Below are 24,257 nucleotides of genomic sequence, written 5' to 3' on the forward strand. Positions count from 1 at the left end.
TAATTCTTACACATTTTGTGTAAAAGTGTTTTCCCTTTTCCATTTTTTCTTGCCTCTCTCGCCTTCCTGAAACAATGCATTTTATCTCGACCCTTACACATTTTATTTTTACTCTTTTCCATTCAGCTTTGACATAAGAACACACACACACACAATTGAACGTGGAAACGCACATGGAACCAGAGGCTGAGACGCTTACTAATGGGGTGAACCAACTGTCTAAAGCGGGTTGCACTGTTTAACTGGTAAAATGGCTAGTTATGATAAAAAAGAAGCAAGATCTAGCTTCAAATAGCAAGATATTTTAATATAAATCGAAAATAAAAAGGTAAATTTAAATAGAAGTTAAGTGATTTTTTGTTAGGTGTAAGACCTAAATTGATAGCCTTATCTGCCAACTAAAATATTAATCGAATTCAAAATTATTGTGGCCAGTTGTAAAATCTAATGGATAGCGAATCCTAGGCTAATATTACCCCTTTAGTGCAACCCTAAACATGTCTTATAGGCAGTCCGCCTGCCGCCCCGGCATTTCCCGGCACCTTGGGCTCAGAAAGCAAGCCAGTATGCATGTCTAGGCTGGATACGATACCACAACTAAATACTTAATTTTCCTCTTTGCCGTTGCCTTTGATTCTTTTAATTTTCCATAGCATAAGGCACGTTGGATGGGGCCACCAATACAGATGTATGCGTTGTCTGGCAGTACTTACGGCCTACGCACGCACACAAGCGCATCGAGGAGGTGTGGTGGGAATGGGTGAAATGGGGGCGGGACGTGGGAGGCGGGGTGTCTGGCCGCCTGGAAGACAGCTGTTCGGAGCTATGGGTTCGATGCGGACTGCAGAATAAGTCGGTCTTTCAACGCCAGCGGACGTTGTTTGTGCTTTGTTTGCATCCCCCAGGCCATATATTACTCATACGCCGCGTGGCGCGATCAGTGGCGATGCGGAAGTGAAATTGTTTTGTGATTGAAATGTAAATAAGCAGGGCCTGCCAAAACAAATATCGTGTTTATCATTGAAAATATGTGAAAGTGCAGACCGCTGATTGACGCAGGCATCGGCGAATGCAGTGCACCCGTGACGTCTCTTTTAATAAATCAGTTTGGAGCATTTATTATTCGTTGAAAAGGCGATTTTCCCAATTTCACTGAAATTTCAATTTGAAACTAAACTCTCGAACGAAACATTTAATGGGCTTTCGCTGAACGTTCCGTGTTCGTAAACATTCGGTTTTGGGTTACAGAAAAACACAGTATTTCAAAAGTAAATAGATGGAAGGAAGCAAGACATATTGAACTGTTGACAAGCTGCCATTATTTGCACACTGGTTCAGATCGCATGGAACATGTATTGAAAAATATATATGTATGCCAGCCTCTAGCTTAGAAAAAATGTTTTGAAACTATAATTAATCTGCAGAAAGATCACAAGCTGTAGCAATGGATAACCTTCAGAAAACTGATCGCCGACCTCTTCTTTAAAACCAAAACTCTTTGTGTATTGACCGGTTCCATTGTTTAGTCAGATGTTTTAAATAAATTACACATGCTACGGTAAACAAACATTCGGCATTGGAACAACTCAAGCAATTAGACATTAAAGACCATCGGAAATCGTTTTGAATTTCTCAAATTAACTGAGCGATAAAACATTTTCATTTTCATTCCATTAAAATGCAGCAGAATGTTTTCAAAATGCTTAAATTCTTGTTTGAAACATTTTGACATTATATTTCAAAAGCGAGACAGTTTCAGTGCCTAATGAATGATTTATCGAGTGGGCTGCGTTCCGAAATTCGGAAATATTTATTTGGCATAATAGGACTAGCCGTCTGGCCGACTGCGGACTTTACAAACAGTATGGCTCTTGGGGCCAGGGCCAGTGCAACGTGTAGGTGTTCTGTTTGGATTTTCTCCGAATTTCACTCGATTTTCATTTGCCCAATGCTAATGTAGAAATCGCAGAATGCCCCCGAAGGGCAGCCAGGTAATATTTATCTCCAGTCCGCCCCCAATGAGCTCACATTTAATACGTGGTCGGAGGTAAACACGCACACGAATCGTATCTGCCGACATGTCTAATAGGAAATTGGCCAGAAGCGGCCAACTATTTGAGTTTCCCTCTGTTCCTATCGTAACACTAGAACGGCCGGACTTGTATAAAATAAACAGGCGAAGGTACAATAAATTGAGGCAAACTTATTAGTGTGTGTGCCCGGGCAACAAAAGTACAAGAAAATACAAATATCGAACACAATGGAAACAATAATGTGCGAAACGATTCGAAATGCGCCACACTCGCTGACGCTGTCTCCGCCGACTTGGCCCTCTCTGTCTCGCTGTCTCTCCGTCTATATCTCTATATCTCTGGCCCAGTCCGGTCAGCGTCCGATTCTCAGTCAGAAGCAGCCGGCTAGCCGGAGGGCCAACAACAAGTCGCAGGCGCGAAAAGCAATCGATTGGAATTATCGAGCTATCGAAATAATCGCTACAAATTTTGAGATCTTCAAAGGGGATCATTTTTTTAGTTGTTGGAAGTAGTTAAACAGTTACTTTGAAAACTAAAGTCTGAGAAGTGATCGAAAAGCAATCATCGTGAAATTTTGGCAGTAAATGGTTAAAGTTCAAAGTCTTACTCAACGAAATATTATTTAATTGTTGTGTAAGATAGTGCGAGTTAAAAGTGTGTGCTATGAAACGCATTTTAACAGAATGCCACATTTTATCAGAATTATTTATGATTTATCAACAATGAAAGAGATTCCTCGTCAATAAACACAATAATATCAACATACATCAGTGTTACAACCAATATCCTTTCTATTCCGTGCTAATCCTTTAGGATTCAAAGTGTGTTAATCAAAATCCCAAAATATCGAAACCACTATAAATATTTCTTTTACTTTGTGTTCCAGCAGTACTGCGGCCAATGTGTTAATTCTTCGAAAGTGCCTTCGGTTCGCAGCCGAGCAGGTGACAAGTGTTAAAGTGCAATGTGCTAATTATGTCACACGGGGCGTATGCGTGCTGTTGAAAGCCAATAGCAAGTGAGAGCCAAAGTAAAAGGCGCAAACGGGTAACGGAAAATCGAATAGGCGAAGATGGTGGCGAAGAAAAAGGCCTAAACGACCATTCAATACTTGTTGAATTATTAGCCGAGTGTGTGTGAGTGCGATTGTGGAAGCAAACAACAAATGTCAACTGCCAATGCCCTGAGAGTGTAAAACGAAATATGTGAAAGATACAAGCCCAGTCGCAGGGGAATCGGCATCCGGGGACAAACGAAAATGAAGTGTCAGCGCTGCTGGGATGAAATTATCAATTGGGCAAGCTGCTGTGGAAATGTGATTTATCCACCTGCCGCGGGTGAGGTGTTCTCCGAGTGATAGCCGTGTGTGCCACACGGGTGTGTGCGTGTAGACAACAAAGGGAAATAATGTCATGCATTGGCTCGACGGCATTTCTTTGGATGACAATTTAATTAGCGGACGCGCCAGCGGCAGCAACGGCGACAACAGCGACGGCAATCAGCGGAAATCAACGCAGTCGAGCTCATCGCCCACCAAAGCAAGTAGGTTGCACCTATGTACTATATTCCGACCACAGTGGCACACACCACAGCAGCAACCCAGCACCACAGTATGTACACCCCACCGCCCACGAGCTTTAATTTGCTGCCGTGAGCCACCCGAGCGTGTTTATTTGGCTTAGAGCGAGAGAGGCAAGCGCAAACTATCCATGTAATCCGCATCCCCAAGGAGTGCCAGTTGCAAATTGGTTACCCCAAAGTTTTCGATCGCTAGTTGGTAGGCAGTCCCCAAATCAAAATATGGTGGAATGCACCATGTGGAACATTCGAAACGTCCCTCTGGTGGAACTCATAAAAAACCAAAACAATCATTAGTTAATATATATGTTTGTTTAGCCAGAGGGGAAACAAAATTTATGAGGCATTATGCAGCTAAATAAAAGCAGGAAAATTAATGTTTAAATGATAATGTCTAATGCAATGGTCTTAATCGGCCAACAGGATCATTCAGTCGTAGCAGTTTTTAATGGTTATTAAAAATCATTTTATGCTTGACCACTGATTATTAGGTATTTTTAAGAACGAAATATAAGATTCCTGGAACAATTTTTGAAATTTATTATGCTCTTAAATAAGACTGACAAATTCGTAGACTTTGCATCCATAAGCTTAAATTTTCGTTATTTTATTGTACGAATAATGTAATGAACATAACTCGATTGGGAAAATATATAAAATTCAGCAATAATTGGAATCGAATTATTCATTGTTTTATTTTTTCAATTGATTTTTCTTTGTGCTGTACCAAACAATTTATTGGGCTAAAAAACCCGCAGGAGCAAGAAAAATGCGAAAGTATTTATAGGTCAATCGAGAAGCGCACTATCGGAAAATGAATTCCAATTAGGCCGTAAAATATACTTGAAAACGATTTTACCCAATTACCCGATTTACTCAACCCCCAATCATCAGCGGGATTCCAGCCAAATTCGTCTTTCGCGAAAATGAGGTTCAAGCAAGCAGGAGGCAGGGGGGAAAATGGATTGTATTCAATTTTAATTGGCCAGCAAATTATTCCAGCTGTAGCCCCCGACCGTGTGTTTATCCGCGGATTGCTCATAATTGAGATTCAATTATTAAAAACATATTCATCATTTAGTTCGAGCAATTAGCAATGAATGAAAGGCAAATAGCAGAATCGTTTGTACATCATTCCGATTCGACTTTACGCGTATGTGGCTCATTGAACTTGTTTGTGGGTGTTTTTTTTCTTTAAAATTATATCCAATGAATCAATTCGGATGCTATGTTAACGATTCCCAAGCAAACTTGTGTCGGCAATTAAAATGGTCTCGCTTCCGTTACCTTGATCGTTCATCGATCATCCGCCACGAATCGCGTTTTCCGCCCAGTGTTTACCCAGTTTTCCGAAAGCCTTCAATTAGCCCAGCCGGATCGTGTGGAACCAATTCGAATTGCTTGACGCATTGATTTTATTTTGGAATTAATTCGCAGCAACAACAAATCGAAAAGTGTTGGGCGCTGTAAATCTCAGCAAAGACGGCAAATTGCTCACATATGGTAATTTAATTTGTAATTTATTGTTTACAAATTCCTCTTGCTTTCATTTAGTTTCGTCTTGTATCGCAGCGGTTCTTTGCGACGTCCGAGCATTGCAACTTGTGGCATGTTGGTAAAAATAGACCTGACTCGCTCACCTTTTTGGAACGACTGCGGATGACCCAGTAAATCCACGAAGCAGCATCTTTGTCACCACAAGAGTCTAAAACATTTAACATTTTGGAGCAACGATTCGAACAGATTTATAGAAACAAATTCTTATGCGATAATGAACAAACAGAATAACATTTTAATAAACCTGCCACATTCCATTTTATGACATATCAAGTTAGTTCATTTTTATCGATTTATGAATTTTAATACTTTTAGCTTTATGGATAATAAGCTTGGAAACAAAAAGTTAGTAAAATCGAATTTTAAAAAACGTTTAAAAATGGTTTAATACCGACTAGGTTTCAATCCCGTTGGCTTATGGGAGTCTACATTTGACATTTTTATGTTACAAAAAACGCTTGAGTTTCTACCCCAAAATATATAATATTCTTAGGATTTTTGTTGTTTATTTCGCCTAGTATTTGAAGACTCCAACAGATCATTAAAATATGTTTATTTATTGATTTCACGTAAGTCCATGGGACTGAATGAGGTGCGCGGAAAGACCAATAAAATTAAAACACAATGGCCCATAAAAATAAATCTCTGTCTCCCCATTTTCATTCGCACTTGTGAGCTGGAAAATTCATACGCTGGCTATTATAAACTTTAACTGCTGCGGTGGGTCACACATCACAACTTGCAACCCAATGAGTGCAGGCATTATGTGTGTTTATGAAATCATTCCTAGTGGGTCAGTCGTCGGCAGATCCTCCGCCCGTTCGTCTGCCGTAGAGAGTGACCCACACACATCCGTACTTTTGTATCCACGGGAGGCACACTGCCCCATAATAGATCCATAAACTGCAACAGGCGGCGGCAGAAATAGACAGAAACTTGTTCATTTTGCTTATTTGTCAGAGCGTTTGCTTGTGCATTTTGTTTACTCGCCCCCGGCTCACGCACCATTTCTTTTCTCTCTCTGTATCGCGGCGTGTTCCCCTATTTTCTTACATTTTTCCATTCTTTTTGGAGTTGTCTAGCCCCGGCACAGTGCCGATCAATAGTATGCTGCCAGGGAGAGTTTTGAAATTAATTCGATGCGAGCAATAGTTAAAACTCGTTTTGCGACTAATAAAATGGTTCGCATTAAAATAAATTCCATTAAATGTAGATAAGCACGCGCTATGTTGATGCTAAAAATGTGATTATAATTGTTTAAATGGTGACAATATCATGGCTTGATTTTTATTATCTAAATATGATTGTATAAAATTGAAGTGTATTGCAAAATTTCAGTTCAATTTTCTAAAAAGTGGTTTTGGACAGAAGTAAGAAATGTATATCCTTAAAATTCTCTGTTAGGATAAACATATTTTAAAACACCAACCGTTCGTCCGACATTAAATTTGAATGGAATTCATCTGCAAAAATTTTGTTGAGGAATTTTAGTAAACACAATCAATCCAATATTTGTATATCAAATTCGGTAAAAGCAATCCATTCTTATTGCCAGTGAAGATATTTACGAGACCCACTGTCGGCAGACGGTTAAGCAGCTCACGCACATTCTGGCAGTTTATTGGCATGCCGTATGCTGGCCCGCTCGAATGCACCGCCCCCAGTTCCCGTTAGCCGCCCTGTGCCCCAAACCGCACGCACACATAGAAAGAACAACAAATAAACTGAGGCTACGCAAAATATTTAACACGAAAAGGCAGAATACACAAAATTCAATGGTGGAGCCAAGTGGTTGCAGTTCCCAGTCGCGTGCCTCGCCGGCCACATCGTATCTGAATCTGAATCCGTCCGAAGGAAGAAAGTATCTTTCATCCATAGCCGTGCGTATCTGCATCTTTTCGTCACCCCCACGAACGCGTATATATGTATATGCATCTTTCCGGCAATTCACGTACGAATATACGAATGTGTTCAAAAGTGCACCTATAAAATCACCTGGCTATCATGTTTAATGTGCTCAAGTGGCCGAAATGAGTTTATACATATCGAGTTGATAAATATTTTAACGTGCTGCTGGTTATTGGTGAATTGTTGGCGATCATAAATTATAGCGTTTATAAGAGCTTGCACAAATATTTATGAGTTCTTACTACGATACTGAGTACGTTTATAAACGAGATCAACTCACTCCCTTCTTTTGTTTATTCGAATTGTGTATTTTGGCAAAAGATATAACATTTGCGGAATTCTCAGATTCAATCATAACCTGGGGAGTTTGTTTTCTTTCAATTGGCATCTTTTGAATTAAAATGGTATTAAAACGTGCCAGCAATATCTTTCGGGAATCTTTCGTATACCTTTCACCTTGATAAATTTACGACCCCAGCCATAAATTAGCTGAAGAGATGTATATATTCCATTATACAGGGCCCTGTGTGCCAGTTATGCAATGGACAAAGAAAATCCTTTCAATGCTGATGGAGAGAAAGGAAAACGCCTCCCAGGAGGGTGGGCACTTGGGGGATGGGGGGATGAATACGGGGGAGGCCGTCAAGGAGCGAGGCTGAATTGTAACACATGTAAATATTAATGAAGGATGACAATGTGTACTTGACAACTTAATCGATAAATCAATTGCTATGCCAGATAGTGCTTCACCCCTTTTCAATAAAAATGTGTGCTCCGCTACGGTTCTTGTCTGGCCCTTTGTGGCAGCTCCCTCCACGAGGAGGTTGGGCCTGGCTGGGCTCGGTGCGTGTGTAGCATACATCCTGGCGCTGGTACATTGTGTAACCGTCCAGACATCGTCGCCGCAAATACATAAAGAACGGAATGTCATTGAACATCTAGATATTAAAAGGGGAATCAGTATTCCACGCGACATCCCGGCGAACCCAAGACTTTCAAGGTGCCACAAAACGTATTCAAAATGCCAAAAAGTTACAAGAGTGTATTTTCACGATGGAAGAAACCCTCTAATTCTGTTTGTTCCACAAAATGTAGAGCCATAAAGTTGTTTAAAACAAGTAATTAAGTGCTTGCACTTTATTTACAAGGAGATTGATCCAACTATTGTCGTCTTCTTTTTTTTTTGGTTACAACTTTCGAACAAGTTTTTTAAATCCTAGTTTTTAAGGGCGTACAATCTTATTATTCCCAATAAAAGATTTTGCCAATGAAATGGAGTTCTAACAAAACACTTACGTATGCAGAAATGTATCTGTCGGATTGATGCATGTGCCATATTGATAGGGGAATTAATTACAATTACGAATTACTTCTCAGATGCATCACTTTTCTAATGTGTTTGTACCCGACTGGTCAAAATTCAATGCGCTTACACACGGCTCTTGCCTAAATAAACACGCTCTCAGCTATTTGTAAACAAAGCCAACCCAGCAAAATCAAATAGATCCTAAATAAAAACGCAAAACCAAAAAAGTGAATACACACACACACACACACACCCCATCCAACAACAAAATCAAATAAGCAAGAAAATAATTTTCCATTTTCATTATTATGATTTTGTCTTTACCACTTTTTTCATTCTTTTACCTACGCCCCCCTCTTATTTTCTGTGTTGTTTCGGTTTTGTGTACATGTTTTTGTTTTACCTTATGTGTATTTTGTTTTTTGTTTGTTGGTTTTTCTTTCACATGCGGGAAAACTAATGCACGACTATGCTCCGAGAACGAAGACGTCATGCACACTATAAGCTAAACAGCAGGTAAACTTTACTACATTTTCTTTTCCTTACTAGCCGTAAGCTCTAGAATTAAGTTTATGTCAAAAAAAAAAATGCGAAAAAGGAGGCGTGTCGCTTTTAAAAGCGATCGAAATATAAGAGAAAAAGCTGCGTGAAAAGGCTTTTCGTAGGGGAAGTGTTCATTGGAGCTTTAGTGATCAGTGAAAGCTCATTTAATAGGACATGGCTTTTAGTACGGTATTTTATAGGAAATTATTCGAAAATGTATTTTTCGAAAAGAGAAAGCTGTGTTATTTATCTGCATTTTAATGTAAACGTCTTCTGTGGTGAACACCTGAATGAATATGATTGGTAGCCTATATTAACTTATCTGAACTGAGCACAACCATAATTAACACGTTCGCTTCGATCTAATGCATGGCCACCACTAAAGTTCGTGGTATCTTGGAAAGGTCATAAATTCTAGTGGCATTCCCGGCTGTTGAGGTACTTTCTTAGCTTACGCAAACTATTGCCTAAGCAAACAACTCGCCGAATTGAAAAGTCCAAGATTAAACTGTCGCCGTCAAATTTATGTCAAAATAAACAATAGGTACCGCGGCGGTAAATGACAGCGGCGATTAGCCTTAAAACAAATTGGCACGAGCTTGACAGAGCTGCGGGCTCCTTAAATGATATTTATGCCTCTGCCGCGCTAAGTTAACCTTTGCTAATTTTCTAATTGGCTGATAAATAAGCGGATTCACACGTCGCTTTCATATCGCACACTGAAATATTATTTATTGGCAGTGTTGGCCAGCATGTGAACTTTACATAATGAATAAAATGCAGAGAGGGGCTAGCCGGTCGAGTGGGACTTATTTTTAAAATCTTGTGCGTAGAGCAACAAATATATGTATATATGTCCAAGATTTAATGGAATCCTCCGATGTGTGGGTGCCAGAGATAGTTTTATTTGGGCCGCCAATGTCGCGACATATATTTAAATGGGGGGAGGGCATCCTGGCCGTTAATTCATCCCATACGTATCTCAATAAAATAGATGTTTATTTAATTGAAAATGCGGTTATTGTTAATTTACTCTATCATCTGCTGCTTACCAAAGAAATAAATTAATTTCTTCTACACTCGGTTACAACATTGCCAATCCACAAAACCCAAACCAAATGCAGCATGGAATGCGATTAAGGGCTTGATTAATTTCCATTTACATCCTATGTTATTAATACCGATGCAAGTCCCCAGAAAAAAAATTGGCTCGAACGGAAATTTCATTCAACAAATAAATTTGCGAGTAAATATAATCAATGTGCTTGCAAAAAAAAAATATGTATATTAACAATATTGGCATAATTAGATGGATAATTGATTATGCAAGCAATACGTATTATTTTTATTTTTTAGTCTAGACTAAATATTTGTTTTATTTTTATGGCTGATTTTTGTCAATCAATTACAATTAAATTTTTTTTAAGAAAAACTTAACAAAAGAAAAGCTGTCAAGTACACTGGCGAATTCGTCAATAATTGTGGTTACTTTTTTAGAAAAATAACTAAAATCCTTTTAGTTATTTTAACTAAGTAACTACAACAAGGAACGTCATTATCATTAAACAATACCTTTTTTTTATTTAAATAAGCTTTCAATCGAAGTGCTTTAAATTATTGTAACTATAAAATTAATTAAGAAATAATCTTAAAAAGTGTACCTCTTATTGTGCCGAGAAAAATGTTTTACATTTCTTAGAATTATTTTAAAACTAAATCCATAATTCCATAAGGCTAAATTAATTAATTTGTTCACTTTACTTAATTAAACTTTTAATGAAATTTAATGATATGCAGCGAACGCATCATGGAAAAGATTAAGATGCTGAAAGTCAGGGGGGGTAAAAGTTGTTATTTTGATCACAGTACTTTATAAATTATTGCCTAAGAGCATCTAAAGTTCGTTGTCCTTGGCATTTGTTGGCCCCCAGCTTTCTGCGCTCTTTATTCACGGGCTTTTGTTAATCATATAAACGATTCTCGACACAGAATGCGTACATTTCATTGAGAACGATGATTTGTTGTTCCTTCGATTCACTCGCCGAATTTGCTTTATGAAACTTTTTGCTGTGCTCGCTTTTCGTTTTCGTTTTCATTTTTAATTTTTCTTTTAATTTGTATAAAAACCGATGCAGACAAAGCTTGTTGCTCTTGGCGGCAGCGTTCAATGCCAGTCGTCGGCGTTTGTTGTTCTAGTCGCCTGGTTTTTTGGCCAAAACTGATTTCTCCTAACTGTCAGTTTTCGGTTTACAGTCGACTCGTGCGGTTTTGCTGCGGTGAAATTGTCTTCTTTTCGGCCATTTCTCATATTGTCAAGCGGCTGGTTGTTAACAGAACCTATAATTAATTACTGAAACTAATTTGAAGTCGCCGAAAATGGTGCGCCAGTGAGATTTCCGTCGACGATTGCGTAAACTTGGGAAAACCCCAGAATAGTGTGCTTACCTAGTGACGAGTGTGGTTAGATCTAATATCTACATATTTGATAAATGAAAGGCGCTAAGACAACGCGAACCCAATATGAAAGGAGCAAGAGCAAGAGCAACAAACGCTCGGAAAAGTCGGCCAAGTAAGCAAAACGTTGCCCTCGCTTTTCAGTTCGAATTTCCCTTCCATTTTGATTTCCCTTTCTCGACGCCAAATGCCAAATGCACTTTGAATTCGGGCACGGACATCTGGCCCTCTAATATTATTAAAAGTCATTAACATTTTTGTAATATTCTTACTCTTTAGTGGTCGTAAAATAAACAATATTCACTTATGGCCAGCCGAGCTAAAAATAATTCCAGTTTGTTTATCATCGGTTCGTGTACATTGTCCAACATGATTTTACACTACAAAGTTGTATACAAAGCTCCCTAAAAATGTTTACTCATGCAAATCTATCTGCAATCTGTGTATTTTCCTTAGTGCCCGTGTATGGAAGACTTCAATAAAACTGCCATAGTTTGCTGTGCTATCGATCATCAGTTTATCGATCTTATAGTTTGGAATATTTAGAGGCAAACGTGACGTTTAAAAGCGTTTTCGAAAGTCTAAAAAATAGAACACAGAAACGAGGGCTGGGGAATAAGCAAAACAAATATCGCTAAACCACAACCACACAATAAGGTTTATTTTATATACTCAATAATAAAATGAATTCTAAATTAATTCTTATTCAGTATGACTTTATTATATATAATAATTTTTGATAAGTTCGTTTCATACCGTAGTTAAACAATGATAGGCAAATCATACCAATTTCAGAAAGTTTAAAGCTTCAATCAATAAATTTTATATCTAATTACAAAAGAAGTTACAAAGTTACAAAATATATTCAGTGAATAACAAATTGCAATTAAACCGCTTATAAGCACTTAAGACTATGTGATACCTGTTAGTCAGCCATTAATTAATTATTTTATATTATATTATTTTAAATATCGTATTTATATTCGACAGTGTGCCCTAAAATCGAAATTTATAAAATACTTCTAATAGAGAGTATCGTACAATTTGTCGGTGCTTTTCAAAATGTTGCATTAATAACTATTTATTGCCAAGGAAAAGATTGAGCCAAGTCTCTTCACGGAGTTATGCATTTTTGGAGTTATTAAACAAAATATTTTCTATTTACTGATTTAGGCAGTTTGTGAGCGATTCAAGGGTCGTGAGATTAGTGCTTTTTAGGCCTTGTAGTTACCAAGATCAGTGTGTTTCTTCTCATTTTTTTTTCTTTTGCTTAAAAGCAATTAAAATCAACCTATAGATTGTACGTGTAAATATACTTCTAAACAGATTGTATTAAAATGTTGTGATTTAAAAAAATGTCAATGTGCGATGCACATACATTTGGGCTGATTAAGGATATATGATTTGCGCCTAAAAGCCTGCAACACATTGGTGGACCGTTTGAAAAGATGTTCGAAAGAGCGCTGAATACTACTCGGTGCTCGAAAAAGTATTTAAAATTAAAACTCATTTTCAATTAGGCAAAATAAATGACACTTGTCTGAGTTCAGAATGGCGGCTAAATATTTGAAGACAAAAATTCGGACGCCTTATAAATACGGGGCGATGTTTTCAGATCTACGCATTCCACAATTCGTTTGGGAGACAGTCTCCCAGACAAGATATGTACGTTGAAATATATGTGTGCCTTTTTGTTCATAAATATTTTTTATGCAAGATGGCTCGAAGAGCTGAGGTCTCCGAAGCGATCGGCAGTTTGTCAAAAATTCTCAACGCAGACAGCAGTGTCATATCGCTTGGTATAAAAAACGTAAGTTATGGAAAATCTGCACAGAATCCCATTTTTATGGATCATTTGGGATTTGAATAGATCTTTTAAATGCCTAATTTGATTTGCAGAGGAAAGAGGAAGTGTGTTAAATAGTCAACGGAAACTTTGGAATACTCTTTTTGAAGATCTCCGTGCATATTTATTTGCCTAAAGAATTCTGGTAAAAAATTCCCTAACGATTTTACGTATGCCAACAGCCGTTGATTGGATATAATAATTTATTTATGCTTCGTTGTTGTAATTTATAGCTCTGCTGTGCTTATTTTCCTCTTCCTTGATGTTTTTTCTCTAGCAGCACCTCGAAGCCAACCAAATCGGTGATATATTTATATTTATTTTTTTGTTCAACGCCTCTTTTTTATTATTATTTATTTATACGCGGCGAGTGTTGAAAGGCCGCGGCCATATAGTCGAGGAGAACGTCTAACAATTGGTACCAATGCTGGACCTATCTGGTTCAGTTGACTTACAGCATTCGTTGAAGAACGACCCACATTTTTGGGGATTCAGATATTTTTCGCTTAAACCAAGTTGGGAAAGAGTTTGGAATGTTGATCGGCTGCCGGTCGCCATGGCAACCGCTTAGCACTCGAAGGCAATGATTAGCTTTAGTTAAACGAATAGAAGGCATTTAAGTCATATTTACTAAATTAATTTGTATCCTTTCAGATTGGACAGAAAGTCTTCGCGGGGCATGATATACGAAAATGAGGAGCTCAGGCTGCGCACCATTAATATTAATGCAGAAGTGGAACGAGGTACGCCAAATACGATAATAGCTGATCAAAAGCTGGTCAGAAGTGTACATATACCGCAGCACACAGGAAATCAAATAATCGTTAAACAAATGGCCCAAAAACAACCCGATAACAGCCAATTAAAAAGACATTAGATGGTGGCTAGGAAACCAAAATAATCCTACATAATATAGCTAGAGAAATATCTCTACACGCACCTACTCGTACATAAATATCTGCCCACCTCTTCGTGTATATCTGTCGGAATATTCATTAAAAATGTTTTCATTGCCAAAACAGAAGATAAGCGAATGTAAACAATGCGATTTGAGGTGTCTAATGGTCTGACAGCTCTGCGTGATGCCCACGTGCTGTTCTTTAGACTCGGCCAAATCCAATTGAGTCTTTTCTGCCCATTCTGGGTTCCCTATTGAGTCAAACTTATGCGTCCCCCACTTTCCAGGGCAATCGGACATCAAGCGACTGCGGCGGGAGAATGAGCAATTGCGTCGGGAGATCTGGACCTTGCGGGACGAGTGCGATAGGCTAAACAAACGCTTCAAGGCGAAGCTCAACGAGCACGAGTTTGGTGGATGCAGGGGCAGCGGCGGCAGTGGCGGCACATGCCACGCCTACCGGTGCAGCGGCGGTGGGCGTGGGAGCGGAGGTTGTGATGCTAATAGTGATGTAAGTGGTATCAGTTCTTCAAATTCAATCTGGAAGAATTGGTTCCAAATTCCAATCATATACTTATTCTAAAATGTTTCCTTTTCCCTTAAGGACTCTGACTCATGTGATACGTGTCGCGGGGCAGACGACGGGCACTGCAGCGACGAGTGCTGCCAGGAGGGAGGATCCTGTGCGCCACCAAAGCCTCCACTACCGCCGGAGGTGCCCAGCCCCCCATCCCAATCTAAAAACGAGGATGGTAACAGCACCAACCAGACCAAGGAGCCGCAGCCCATGCACTTCGATCACCTGTCGGTGGTCTCCGAGGAGACGCTGAGTAACCCTGAGCTGATGCACGTCCAGCAGCAGGAGCATCTTACGATATTCCCCCCACCAGACGCCCACGGATCGCAGAGCACGCTGCCCAGCATGATGGGACCGCTCACCCCGCTGACGCCCATCGAACTGGTGGCCAATCAGCTGAACGACCTGCAGGCTATGGTGCCACCATTGTCCTACTTTGAGAACATCCTGTCGCAGCATATGGGCGCACGAAACGCCGGTGGGTAATCCGGCGGCTTAATTAAATTTGTTTTTGAACATCTCCTCCCAACTGAAATACTTGCAGCCCAAACGCCCTCTCCGGAGTTGGGGACCAGTTCGAGCACCACCACCGGCAAGACGATGCGGCACACGAACGGCTGGGACTACAATCTGCAGTCGCCCTTCACTCAGCGCAAGTACAACGAGCCGTCGTCGCCGTCCCGCTCGCCACCGCCACCTGTGAGCACGATGACCACATTTGTGCCCACGTCCACCCTGCAGACGATGCCCAAGATCGCGCTGAATGCCCCGCCACACCCACACCTGGCGGATGGTGGCGACATCGAAACGGTGGCCATCACCACAAATGCCGCGCAGCATGCGCTCAACAGTCCGAAGCACTTCTTTGCGCCGATCAAGCCGCGTTTGAAGCTCAACACCAAGCTGGCCAATCAGGGACAGGATCTCGAGCAGGACGATCTACCGCCGGGCTCACCGCCGCCGCCCTTGCGAGATCCACCGGATATCTTCGTGAATAACGCCCTGGCCTCACCCTATCAGCGCCAAGTGTCCCCACAAGTAAGTCCTCGTCACCGACGGTCCACTCACTCGCATTGCCACGCCCACAGCCACCAGCGCAGCCGCCAACGCCCAAAGCCAAGCCACTGCTCCCTGCATCGGGCGGTGGTGGACGTGGCCGCTGCCGTGGGCTTGGGGGAGGTGGGTCCGCATCCGGGGTCCAGTGTCCTCGATATATACACCGCTGCTCTGGCGGCAGCAGCTGCCGCCAGGTGCTCACCGCTTCCGGCGGCCAGATCCGTCGAACCCATCTACGCTACAGCACAAAAGCCGGCTCAAAATACGTGCATCTCGGCTACGTCTGTTACACAGCCGGTGATGACCATCACCACCCAATCCAACAAGACCACCACCACTAGGTGGCCTTCGCCCCAAAGATTGGCGGCAAGTCGAGCGAAGGCCGTTGGCGAGGCCAAGAGGGCGGACAAGTCCGCGGAGAACGTCAGTCAGGTGAGGGATCCTCTGGCCATCAGACGATCATCCTCGTGTCATAGCCATCTCCGGACCCCCTCATCACTCTCTGGCGTAGAATCTGTGTTTAGTTTTTTAGTTTCGAGTGAATTTCGAGCCCAATCCCGATTGTTAGAAAAATTCCCCTTTCATGTTTTATTATCAATATTCATGCCTTGTTTTTCGCTCATCTTTATATATTTTTAAATTTTATTCGAACATCATCCATCTTTGATGAATATAACATTTTTTGGTTAATAGAATGTTATTATTAAGTGTTATATGTATATATGATTTTATATATTTGATCAAAAACATATAGTTACCCACTAAATATTTTACATTGACGTTAAAAAACGGGGTATTTTTTAAATGAATAGAATTAGAATTTAGAATTAGTTCAAATTTTTTAATTACCATTTGTGTTTAATCATACTCCCAGTAAAGATGAACTTTAAAATTTAGGATAAGAACCGATTTTTATAGTTTCCCTATATGTGGTGCATATGACAATATTAATTTTATAAAAATAATACTCGTTTAGTTTCGAAATTGAGAAGTCATAACCCTCTCCCTCCTAAAAAAATGTTTCAATGATTTTGCTTTAATTGAAATACACATTAGCACATAAAATTAATTTAGAAACTTAATTATCCGCAGACGGATTCGGTCAACTTGGAGTCCATTCTGAACGACATCGAGACGATTTCGGAGGATATACTGGCCATTCAGCTCGAGAAGAGCAAGTCAAGGGACAACCTAAGCCACAATAATAACAAGGACGATGAAAGGGTGAAGAAACCCTATCGCTCCGAAATGAACCTGTATCTGCAGTATGACGGCACAAATCCGACCATTTCACCCGCCACCACGGACACCCAAACAACGGAAATCGGAACAACTACACCGGCGGTGACCACGTCCAGCGAATCGGGAAACAGTGGGAGCAGTAAATTAGTGCGACGCACCCGATCCTTGGAGAGGGAGCACACCGACAGCCCTGCACCGCACATTCCGGACCCCATGACACCGTTTCCCGACAAGTGCACCTACCTGGGATTCGAGCAGCTGAACCAGGCGGCAGCTGGGGCCGTAGTGCCCCCCCAATCGCCGAATGGGCAGAGGCCTCCCATCGCAGCCAAGCCGAATGTACCGCTGAAACCACCGCCCCCGCTGCCACCAGCCCGCAGGCCAACCATGCCCACTGAACCACCGCCCCCGCCTCCAACCACTTCCGCTTCCGGCGTAATCGGTCTGCCGCCCAACAAGAGTCACCTGTACAAGACACTCGCCTCGGCGGCTGCCAAAAGAGCCATCTTCCGCTCATCGCCGTCGCAGTTAACCAGATCCCTGGACGTGGATCCCACTGCATCGGATGGGGAGACGGGCGTGGCAGGTGACCAGTCAGCTGCTGGAAATGTGAGTAATACGAACGCAATATTTTCGAAATAATAATCCAGTAAATGTTGGTTCCCTGCGGAATTATCAGAATTATAAGAAACCTCATGCGTTTACCACATTCACAGATTCATCAAACTTTAATTATTTGTATCAAGAGAATATTAATGCTGAACTCTCGAATCCCTTTCAGATGGACGAGTTGGCGAGGCGGAAGGCACGACGCGTATCCATCGTTTGTGGATCCGGACAGGGAGGCCAGCAGGACGAGGTGGCCGCGCCCGTTACTACCGTGCCCATGGCTACCGCCAGTTGTGTGGACCTGAGCACAGTGCTCACTCATCCGGCAATCAAGGCTTTTAAGATGAGTCACAGCACCCCCAACTCGCCGCATTCCTCGCGTCGTCGCACCAACAGTAACTCGATGGCAGCTCCACCGGGAACACCGGTGGGCGGTGGACACCCCGAAATAGGGGCCACTGCATCGGCACCGCCCAGCACCACACATCATCACCACCATCGCAAGGAGGGCAGTGATCCGGTTCCCATGACGGCCACTGTTAGTCGGACCAAGTGCTCCAGGCGGCACTCCGAGGGCACCGTTCACACCGTCCACCGGAACAGTGCTGCCAGCGGAGGAGCAGGCGGTGGCCACCACCATCACAGCCACAGCCACCACCACCCGCACAGCGGAATGGTGATCAGCAGCAACCCGCACCACAGCCACCATTCCCACCAGGACAGCAACCACGAGACGGTTACCTCGCTGTCCGATCGCAACTCCAACAGCTTCGCCTCCTCCCGCGAGTCCTCCACTAGCTTCAGCATGCGCTCCAATCGTCGGAAGATCTCGGTCAGTTCGCACACGGGCGGCAAGATCCCGTGGTGCGGCTGCTGGGGCAATGGATGCCTCTAGATTGGGGCGAGGTATCATCAGCTACCGTCCAGGAACAAACTCAGTATAGTTCACTTAGCTATCAGAATCAATCAATTGAATGGGTGTAGGTAAATAAGAGTTAGCACACACTTTTGTGTACAAATAATTACCCAAAATCAAAACAAACAAAATGCCACATTCGATAAATAATTAAAATGCCAAAGAATTTGAGTATTGGTTTGAAAATGTTTTTTTAATTATTAAAAATTATTTGCTGACAAGTATTGAATTTTTAGAATTATAACTCAGTGAACTTAAACGTAAATATTATAGTTTGTATTTTGTTATTTGGGACTTATTCGATTTAATTACGGCTAAGTGAATTATACTGAATTCCACAAAGGAGTGTACATTTCTAAATTCTCATATATCCACTTAACGTGTTTGTATATGGCTAAGTAAGGTTAGATTGCCAAACAAAAGCGGAGCAGCATTTTGTTTCTAGGAACTAAGTACAAAACCCATTTTGAAAAGTTATTAATTTAACCAACGCAAGTCAAAATCAAACCCGATCTTTGTTGTACATATTACGTTAGAAGCAATTAAGTTGTAGCATTTAAATGTTGGTCTCGAATAGAAGTCATGTAAATTCTACAAACAAAGTTATGTTATAATTGTTGCTGAATTCGGAGAGAATGCAAATCAGAAATACAAAATAGAAAATTATTTATGGTATTCTTGTGGTCTAAATGAATAAATATGTCTGAGCGAATAGCTAGGAGTTGCAAACAAATTTGCGGCACATTATTAGGTAATGTTTGTGGCACTTATCATTTAATTATGCTCTCTCAAGCTTAAATTATGGTAGTATAACTGACTTTTTATCGGCTCTGCTCCTGCATTTGAATTCCCGCGTCACAACTTTTCCGGCAAAATTTCATTTCACGCTTGTTAGCCGCTCTAAAGTTGCACTCGCCGCACGGATCCGGTGACTTTAACGCCGGAGAGGAGCGAGGATGAGAGTACAAGGATACAGGTGGCGGCGTGCAGGAAACGTTGGCTGCAACTGCAACTGAAATTGCGCAACAAGCGAAATATACAATATGCAAATTAGCCGCAAATTAAGGTGTAAAAATGCATGACACACAAAACGCCTCTAGGATATATGCAGGAAACAAATTAAATTTTCTCCGTGTACCGCTGCAAATTGCGGTTGCAGTGCAAGGCGTGAAGGTGATGGGAGTGTGGCAAAAAAATAAAAATGAATTGAAATAAAAGAGCCAGGTCAGAGGGCACCGCAGTGCGCCAGAAAATATAACCCAGCCGGGGGCGAGAGACAGTATATTGCATTCCTCATACGTCCCATGTCCGAAGGACACTGGACTTCATCACTGGCCAGCTGCCAATCAATTGTGCGGCACTTGAATTCATTTTAGAAATAACAGAGCTTATGGCTTCTTCGCCTAATTGATTGAGTGCCAAGTTCTGCCAGATTGCCGCGCGTTTTATTTTATTGCATTGTGTTTGTCTTGGCCATTAACTGCTGCCAGATGCAGCCCAATCCCTTTCGTCATCTCCGAAATACATGAGAAATCAATTTGAAATCATTATAAGTTTATTTATTTGTCAGTGGAAAACCATATGCCCGATAGTCCATGTGTTCTATACACGGTTATGGATCGAACCAAGCCCGCATAAAAAAACATTAGCTTAAAATAAATAATTAATAAAAAAAATAAAAAATGTACATGCCCCGGGTGAGGCTCGAACTCACGACCTTAAGATTATGAGACTTACGCGCTGCCAACTGCGCCACCGAGGCCTTGGAGACTCCGGCGACAAGGGAGTATGATGTGGTGACATAGGATAGACATATTTATATATCTATATTCGAAAAATAAGATTTGCGTGAACTGATGCTTTTTATAAGCATTAGGCAGCAGCGTTTATTTGTTTAAAATATTAATAGTCGAGTCAATTTGTCCATGTTTGTCCGTTAGCATGATAATTGCAAACGTAGACGCTGTGCAAGTTTGTTTCAGAAGATTGCCACTTCCTCAAACTGTCTCGACCTATCGCGCCCACATTTCAATTTAATTTTTAATTTACTTATGACAAAATTATAGCTTTGTAAAGGAAATCGTTTTTCTAGTTAAATTAAATTATGCACATTTGATATAATATGATTCAAGCATGTATTCACAAACGCAGATCGATTTTGTTGACAAATGGAATGCTCTTGTTGGTTCATGCTGGAAATAATCACTAATATGGTACTTTCTTATATTATGTATAATTAGATCGCTTTGAATAGATAAGGAAAAATACTCGGGTATGCGGATGAAACCACAGATAGACATGGCTACCTTGATCGGCTAGTTATCCAGGCATTAATTTGCGGTTCGTTTAGCTTGGTTAAAGCTCAAAGATATGGTAGATAAAATCGGTTATTAATTTTTCTTCGGGGTTGATAATAGCCAAAAAGGCTATTGAAGAACAAAAAGAGGAATAGATACATAGAAGAAAAAACTTTGAATTAAGGTACAAAGCAAGCATTGCTTAGTTTATTAAAATGGTAATAGCTTTGGGGGTAGGAAGGGAAATTCTGTATCAGTAGGTTGTAAGGGAATCGTAGTTTCCAGGTACCAACCGACTGATACTGCCAGGTATTTCAACATTGCACATGATTTATACGCCCAACTTTCGAAAGTATACTTATTTTACGGCTCTTGTTTAGTTTCTGCTTTGATGTGGTGTCTTGGCGCCTTCAGTGAGCCATGTCTGCACATATTTCTCAATCATTCCGAGTTTTCAGACAATACAGTTCTGTTCCGTATGCAGACATGTACAAATAAGAGTTTTTATGACGCTTGTTTGTTGCTGTTTTTGTGTAGGGAATGTCTACTGCTTTTATTACCATAAATTCTGTCGCCTTTTCTTTTAACCAGAGCCACCAAGCCCGCCCATCCGCTTTTTACGATAACGTTTCATTGTTTTAGCCGCCGAGCTTTGACGTATTAACAATTTGTCGGGCGAAATTTAGCAGCTGCAGGATAAAAATCAATGCATGGTAACTAATTACTTGCTGGGTAAGCATGTCTTTCTTGCTCGGCTGCATTAACTGCGCACTGAAGAAAATTAAAAAGAACCCAATTAGGCGGGTTATAAAATTGCAAATGTTTTTAAAGAGTTAACACTTTACTACTAAAACAAAAATTAATCGTCTACTTAGTTTTTTTTCCTTCCTGTTAAACTTTCCGGAAATTTAAAGTTTGCTTTTACGACTCATTTTGTTAAAGTGCATCTGCTGATTACTTTGGTTTAGCAGATGCGACACGCCCCCAACTGATGTCGCCCGATCCAGCTGGCGCTGCTTTGTTTGCCCGCATTAACTGAGTGGACATCCCACCCAGTGGACATCCACAGATGTCCTGGCACTGGGGAGCTGCTAAAAACTGCAACTAGCAACTGATGATGTCCCAGGCGATGCGATGGGACTCCCTTTCCCATATGAACAGCGGGCAGCATCTGCTGGTGCAGCACTTTTTCCGCTTTGAGCCAAACACTCACTTTGATCATTTTTCATTTTCCAAAGCGACACATGAGCTCTCGCAACCCAGGCCATCCAGCAGGATGTCTGCAGCCGGATTCCAGGAGTCGTCCTGGATGTGTGCGGGTGCACGGGTGACAGCGTCGGACTTGCGTGATATTTTTATTAAGAAATATATCAAATGCACATAATGCACACATTCCCAGCTGCCATATATAACCCGCCAGGGACTTGGGCGCCAGCCAAATGACACTTTATTATTATTTTCATTGTTATGCGGGATTCTATTAAATTAAGCCCCATAAGCGATGATTGAGCGGCGCGCAGTCACCTCTTTGCCAGCCGAAACTCGAAATTCAGTGCTCAATTCAAATTGCAAATTTATTCATACGAGTCGCGGTTCACGTCAAGCGTTAAGTTAAGTTAAGTGACCTTTCGAATGCCTAACAAGCCGGGCTCCTCGTTCCGCTTGATCCTTTGTTGTTCACTGAATTTGCATAATCGCGTGGAGCGTATTTGTAAAATAAAAACCAAGCAACGTACATACCATGCAGAAAATGTCAGGAATTACATGTAAGGTGGGGACTTCGTGGAAGTCGTGGGTCAATGCGCAGAATTCGTGTGCTAAGCCCTAGGCAGACACTGTAAAAATTATTAAATATATTTGTTAACAAAAATCTATCTTTGTTAGATGTCGTACTAAAATTACTGACATTGATATGGGCTTAAAACAAATTCATCTCATTTATGCATTTGCTTATTAATAACTATACTGTATTATGTATTATTATTATACCTACATTAATGCGAGAAATAATTTGAAGTGAAATCGTGCGGCTTTGGAGGTGGCGAAGCAGGCTAAATGTGCCTCTGAATAATTTGCATTTAACATGCGCGACATGAAAACCAAATAAACAATGCTTTTAACCCCTCCCCCTTCGGGCCGAGGGGCAATTTGTCAGCTGCTAACTGGTCGCCAGAAAGTGCGCCTGTTTCCTTCTGGTGATTTGTTGCACTCGTTTTTCATTTGACTAAATGCTGCAAATGATGCGACTCGCTATGTGGATTGCGCACGTTTCCTGTCCAGTGTCCACGCTGCGTATACTTAATCTGGCTAAGCTGGAATAGCCTTCGCCTCGCACGCTAGTTATGAGTTGTGAGTTATGGCCAATGCAGTCGGTCTATATGAAATAATAAAATTAACATAATTTAGTTGGCAGCAGGACAGGCTGTCCGATCTGCCCAGAGCAAATAAGTTGTAAAACTTTTGCGCAGAAGAAAATGTATTGATAAGGCCACAGCTGAAAGTCAATAAGGCGGGCGGAAAACTTTTCCCATCCAATCGATGATCATCATTTCTCGTCTATACACTCCTTCGCCATACACACACATGTGATTGGACAGTTGGGATAGAGCGTAAACTTGATTAATATTAATGCCATCGCTGCAGACGTGAATAAATATAGCTATAGTCGAAATAATAATCACAGGTTTTTTTAAAAATATACCTTAGAAAATAATTAAAACCCCTCAATACATTTTCATTTTCTTCCGATTGCTAAACTAAATTAAAACTTCATTCCAGTATTTATAAAAACATGCTTTAAATTTATTCTGCTCAATGATGTGTTATTTAATTGCTTGCTATTTTATTTAACTTAATTCATATTCTATTGTTGCCGCCGCGACTGTATAATCATAATACAATAGCAAGGGCATGCAATATCAATAAACCCAATGGCAGACTCCTTTTTATGATTTATTGTGTTTGGCCAGTGGACGTGGTCCGAGCAATTTCACCTTGGCTGCCATCATTCTCGTGCTCCATTAAATCTTTGGCGACACATTCAATGAGCCCCATAACGTGTGCTCTAATACCTTGTCGCCCTCTTCTCCGCCTCCTGCCACCCCACAATGTCCATCCCAATATCCTTTGTTTATAAATGTTCTAATGGAGGGCAAATTATTATTTTTCCTTTTTGGCGTTTGTGCTTGTCGAAGCTGCTTCCTTGACGCTGTTCGAGTGATAAATTGATGGGACTACACACACACTGGCTGGAGGAGTCCTTCTGGCCAACATTCATATCGGCGGTCAGGCGTAGTAAGGCCGCTGTCGACCCTTGGCCAGAACTTGGGTATGTGGCCAATTTATGGTTAGGGCCACTGGTCAAAGGATAATAGTCGCACACTGTTCTCGGCTGGATTGCCTTGGGGTCACAGGCCGCCTGGAATCGTCGTGTACTC

General features: G+C 41.2%; 1 protein-coding gene and 1 non-coding gene across 10 annotated transcripts; one reads left to right on the top strand and one right to left on the bottom strand.

The window, feature by feature from the left end:
- The first annotated feature begins 2,401 nt into the window (after positions 1-2,401).
- On the top strand, positions 2,402-19,184 carry LOC117144566 (verprolin). 9 transcript variants are annotated; one of them, XM_033309811.1, is made up of 9 exons: positions 2,402-2,854; positions 2,920-3,575; positions 8,862-8,898; positions 13,880-13,968; positions 14,411-14,634; positions 14,728-15,178; positions 15,245-16,188; positions 16,849-17,607; positions 17,780-19,184. In XM_033309811.1, the coding sequence occupies exons 2-9, from the start codon at positions 3,446-3,448 to the stop codon at positions 18,500-18,502; spliced, it is 3,357 nt and encodes a 1,118-aa protein (XP_033165702.1). In that variant the 5' UTR covers positions 2,402-2,854; positions 2,920-3,445; the 3' UTR covers positions 18,503-19,184. The 9 variants fall into 9 exon arrangements, with proteins under 9 accessions (XP_033165702.1, XP_033165701.1, XP_033165703.1 ...); XM_033309810.1 differs by having other exon boundaries at positions 2,923-3,575; XM_033309812.1 differs by having other exon boundaries at positions 2,402-2,620; positions 2,923-3,575.
- Positions 19,185-20,212: 1,028 nt separating this feature from the next.
- Trnam-cau lies at positions 20,213-20,285 on the bottom strand. The gene has a single exon. It is a non-coding gene; the product is annotated as a tRNA-Met (tRNA).
- Positions 20,286-24,257: the final 3,972 nt, after the last annotated feature.

This window comes from Drosophila mauritiana, chromosome 3R (genome assembly GCF_004382145.1).
Source record: "Drosophila mauritiana strain mau12 chromosome 3R, ASM438214v1, whole genome shotgun sequence".
NCBI classification, from domain to species: domain Eukaryota; kingdom Metazoa; phylum Arthropoda; class Insecta; order Diptera; family Drosophilidae; genus Drosophila; species Drosophila mauritiana.

What these genes read in the sequence shown, in the direction of transcription:
- LOC117144566 (XM_033309811.1), top strand. Translation starts at nt 3,446, where the DNA reads ATGCATTGGCTCGACGGCATTTCTTTGGATGACAATTTAATTAGCGGA. An exon ending in TAATGCAGAAGTGGAACGAG is followed by an intron (nt 13,969 to 14,410) that starts GTACGCCAAATA and finishes CCCACTTTCCAG; the next exon opens with GGCAATCGGACATCAAGCGA. An exon ending in CCGCGGAGAACGTCAGTCAG is followed by an intron (nt 16,189 to 16,848) that starts GTGAGGGATCCT and finishes AATTATCCGCAG; the next exon opens with ACGGATTCGGTCAACTTGGA.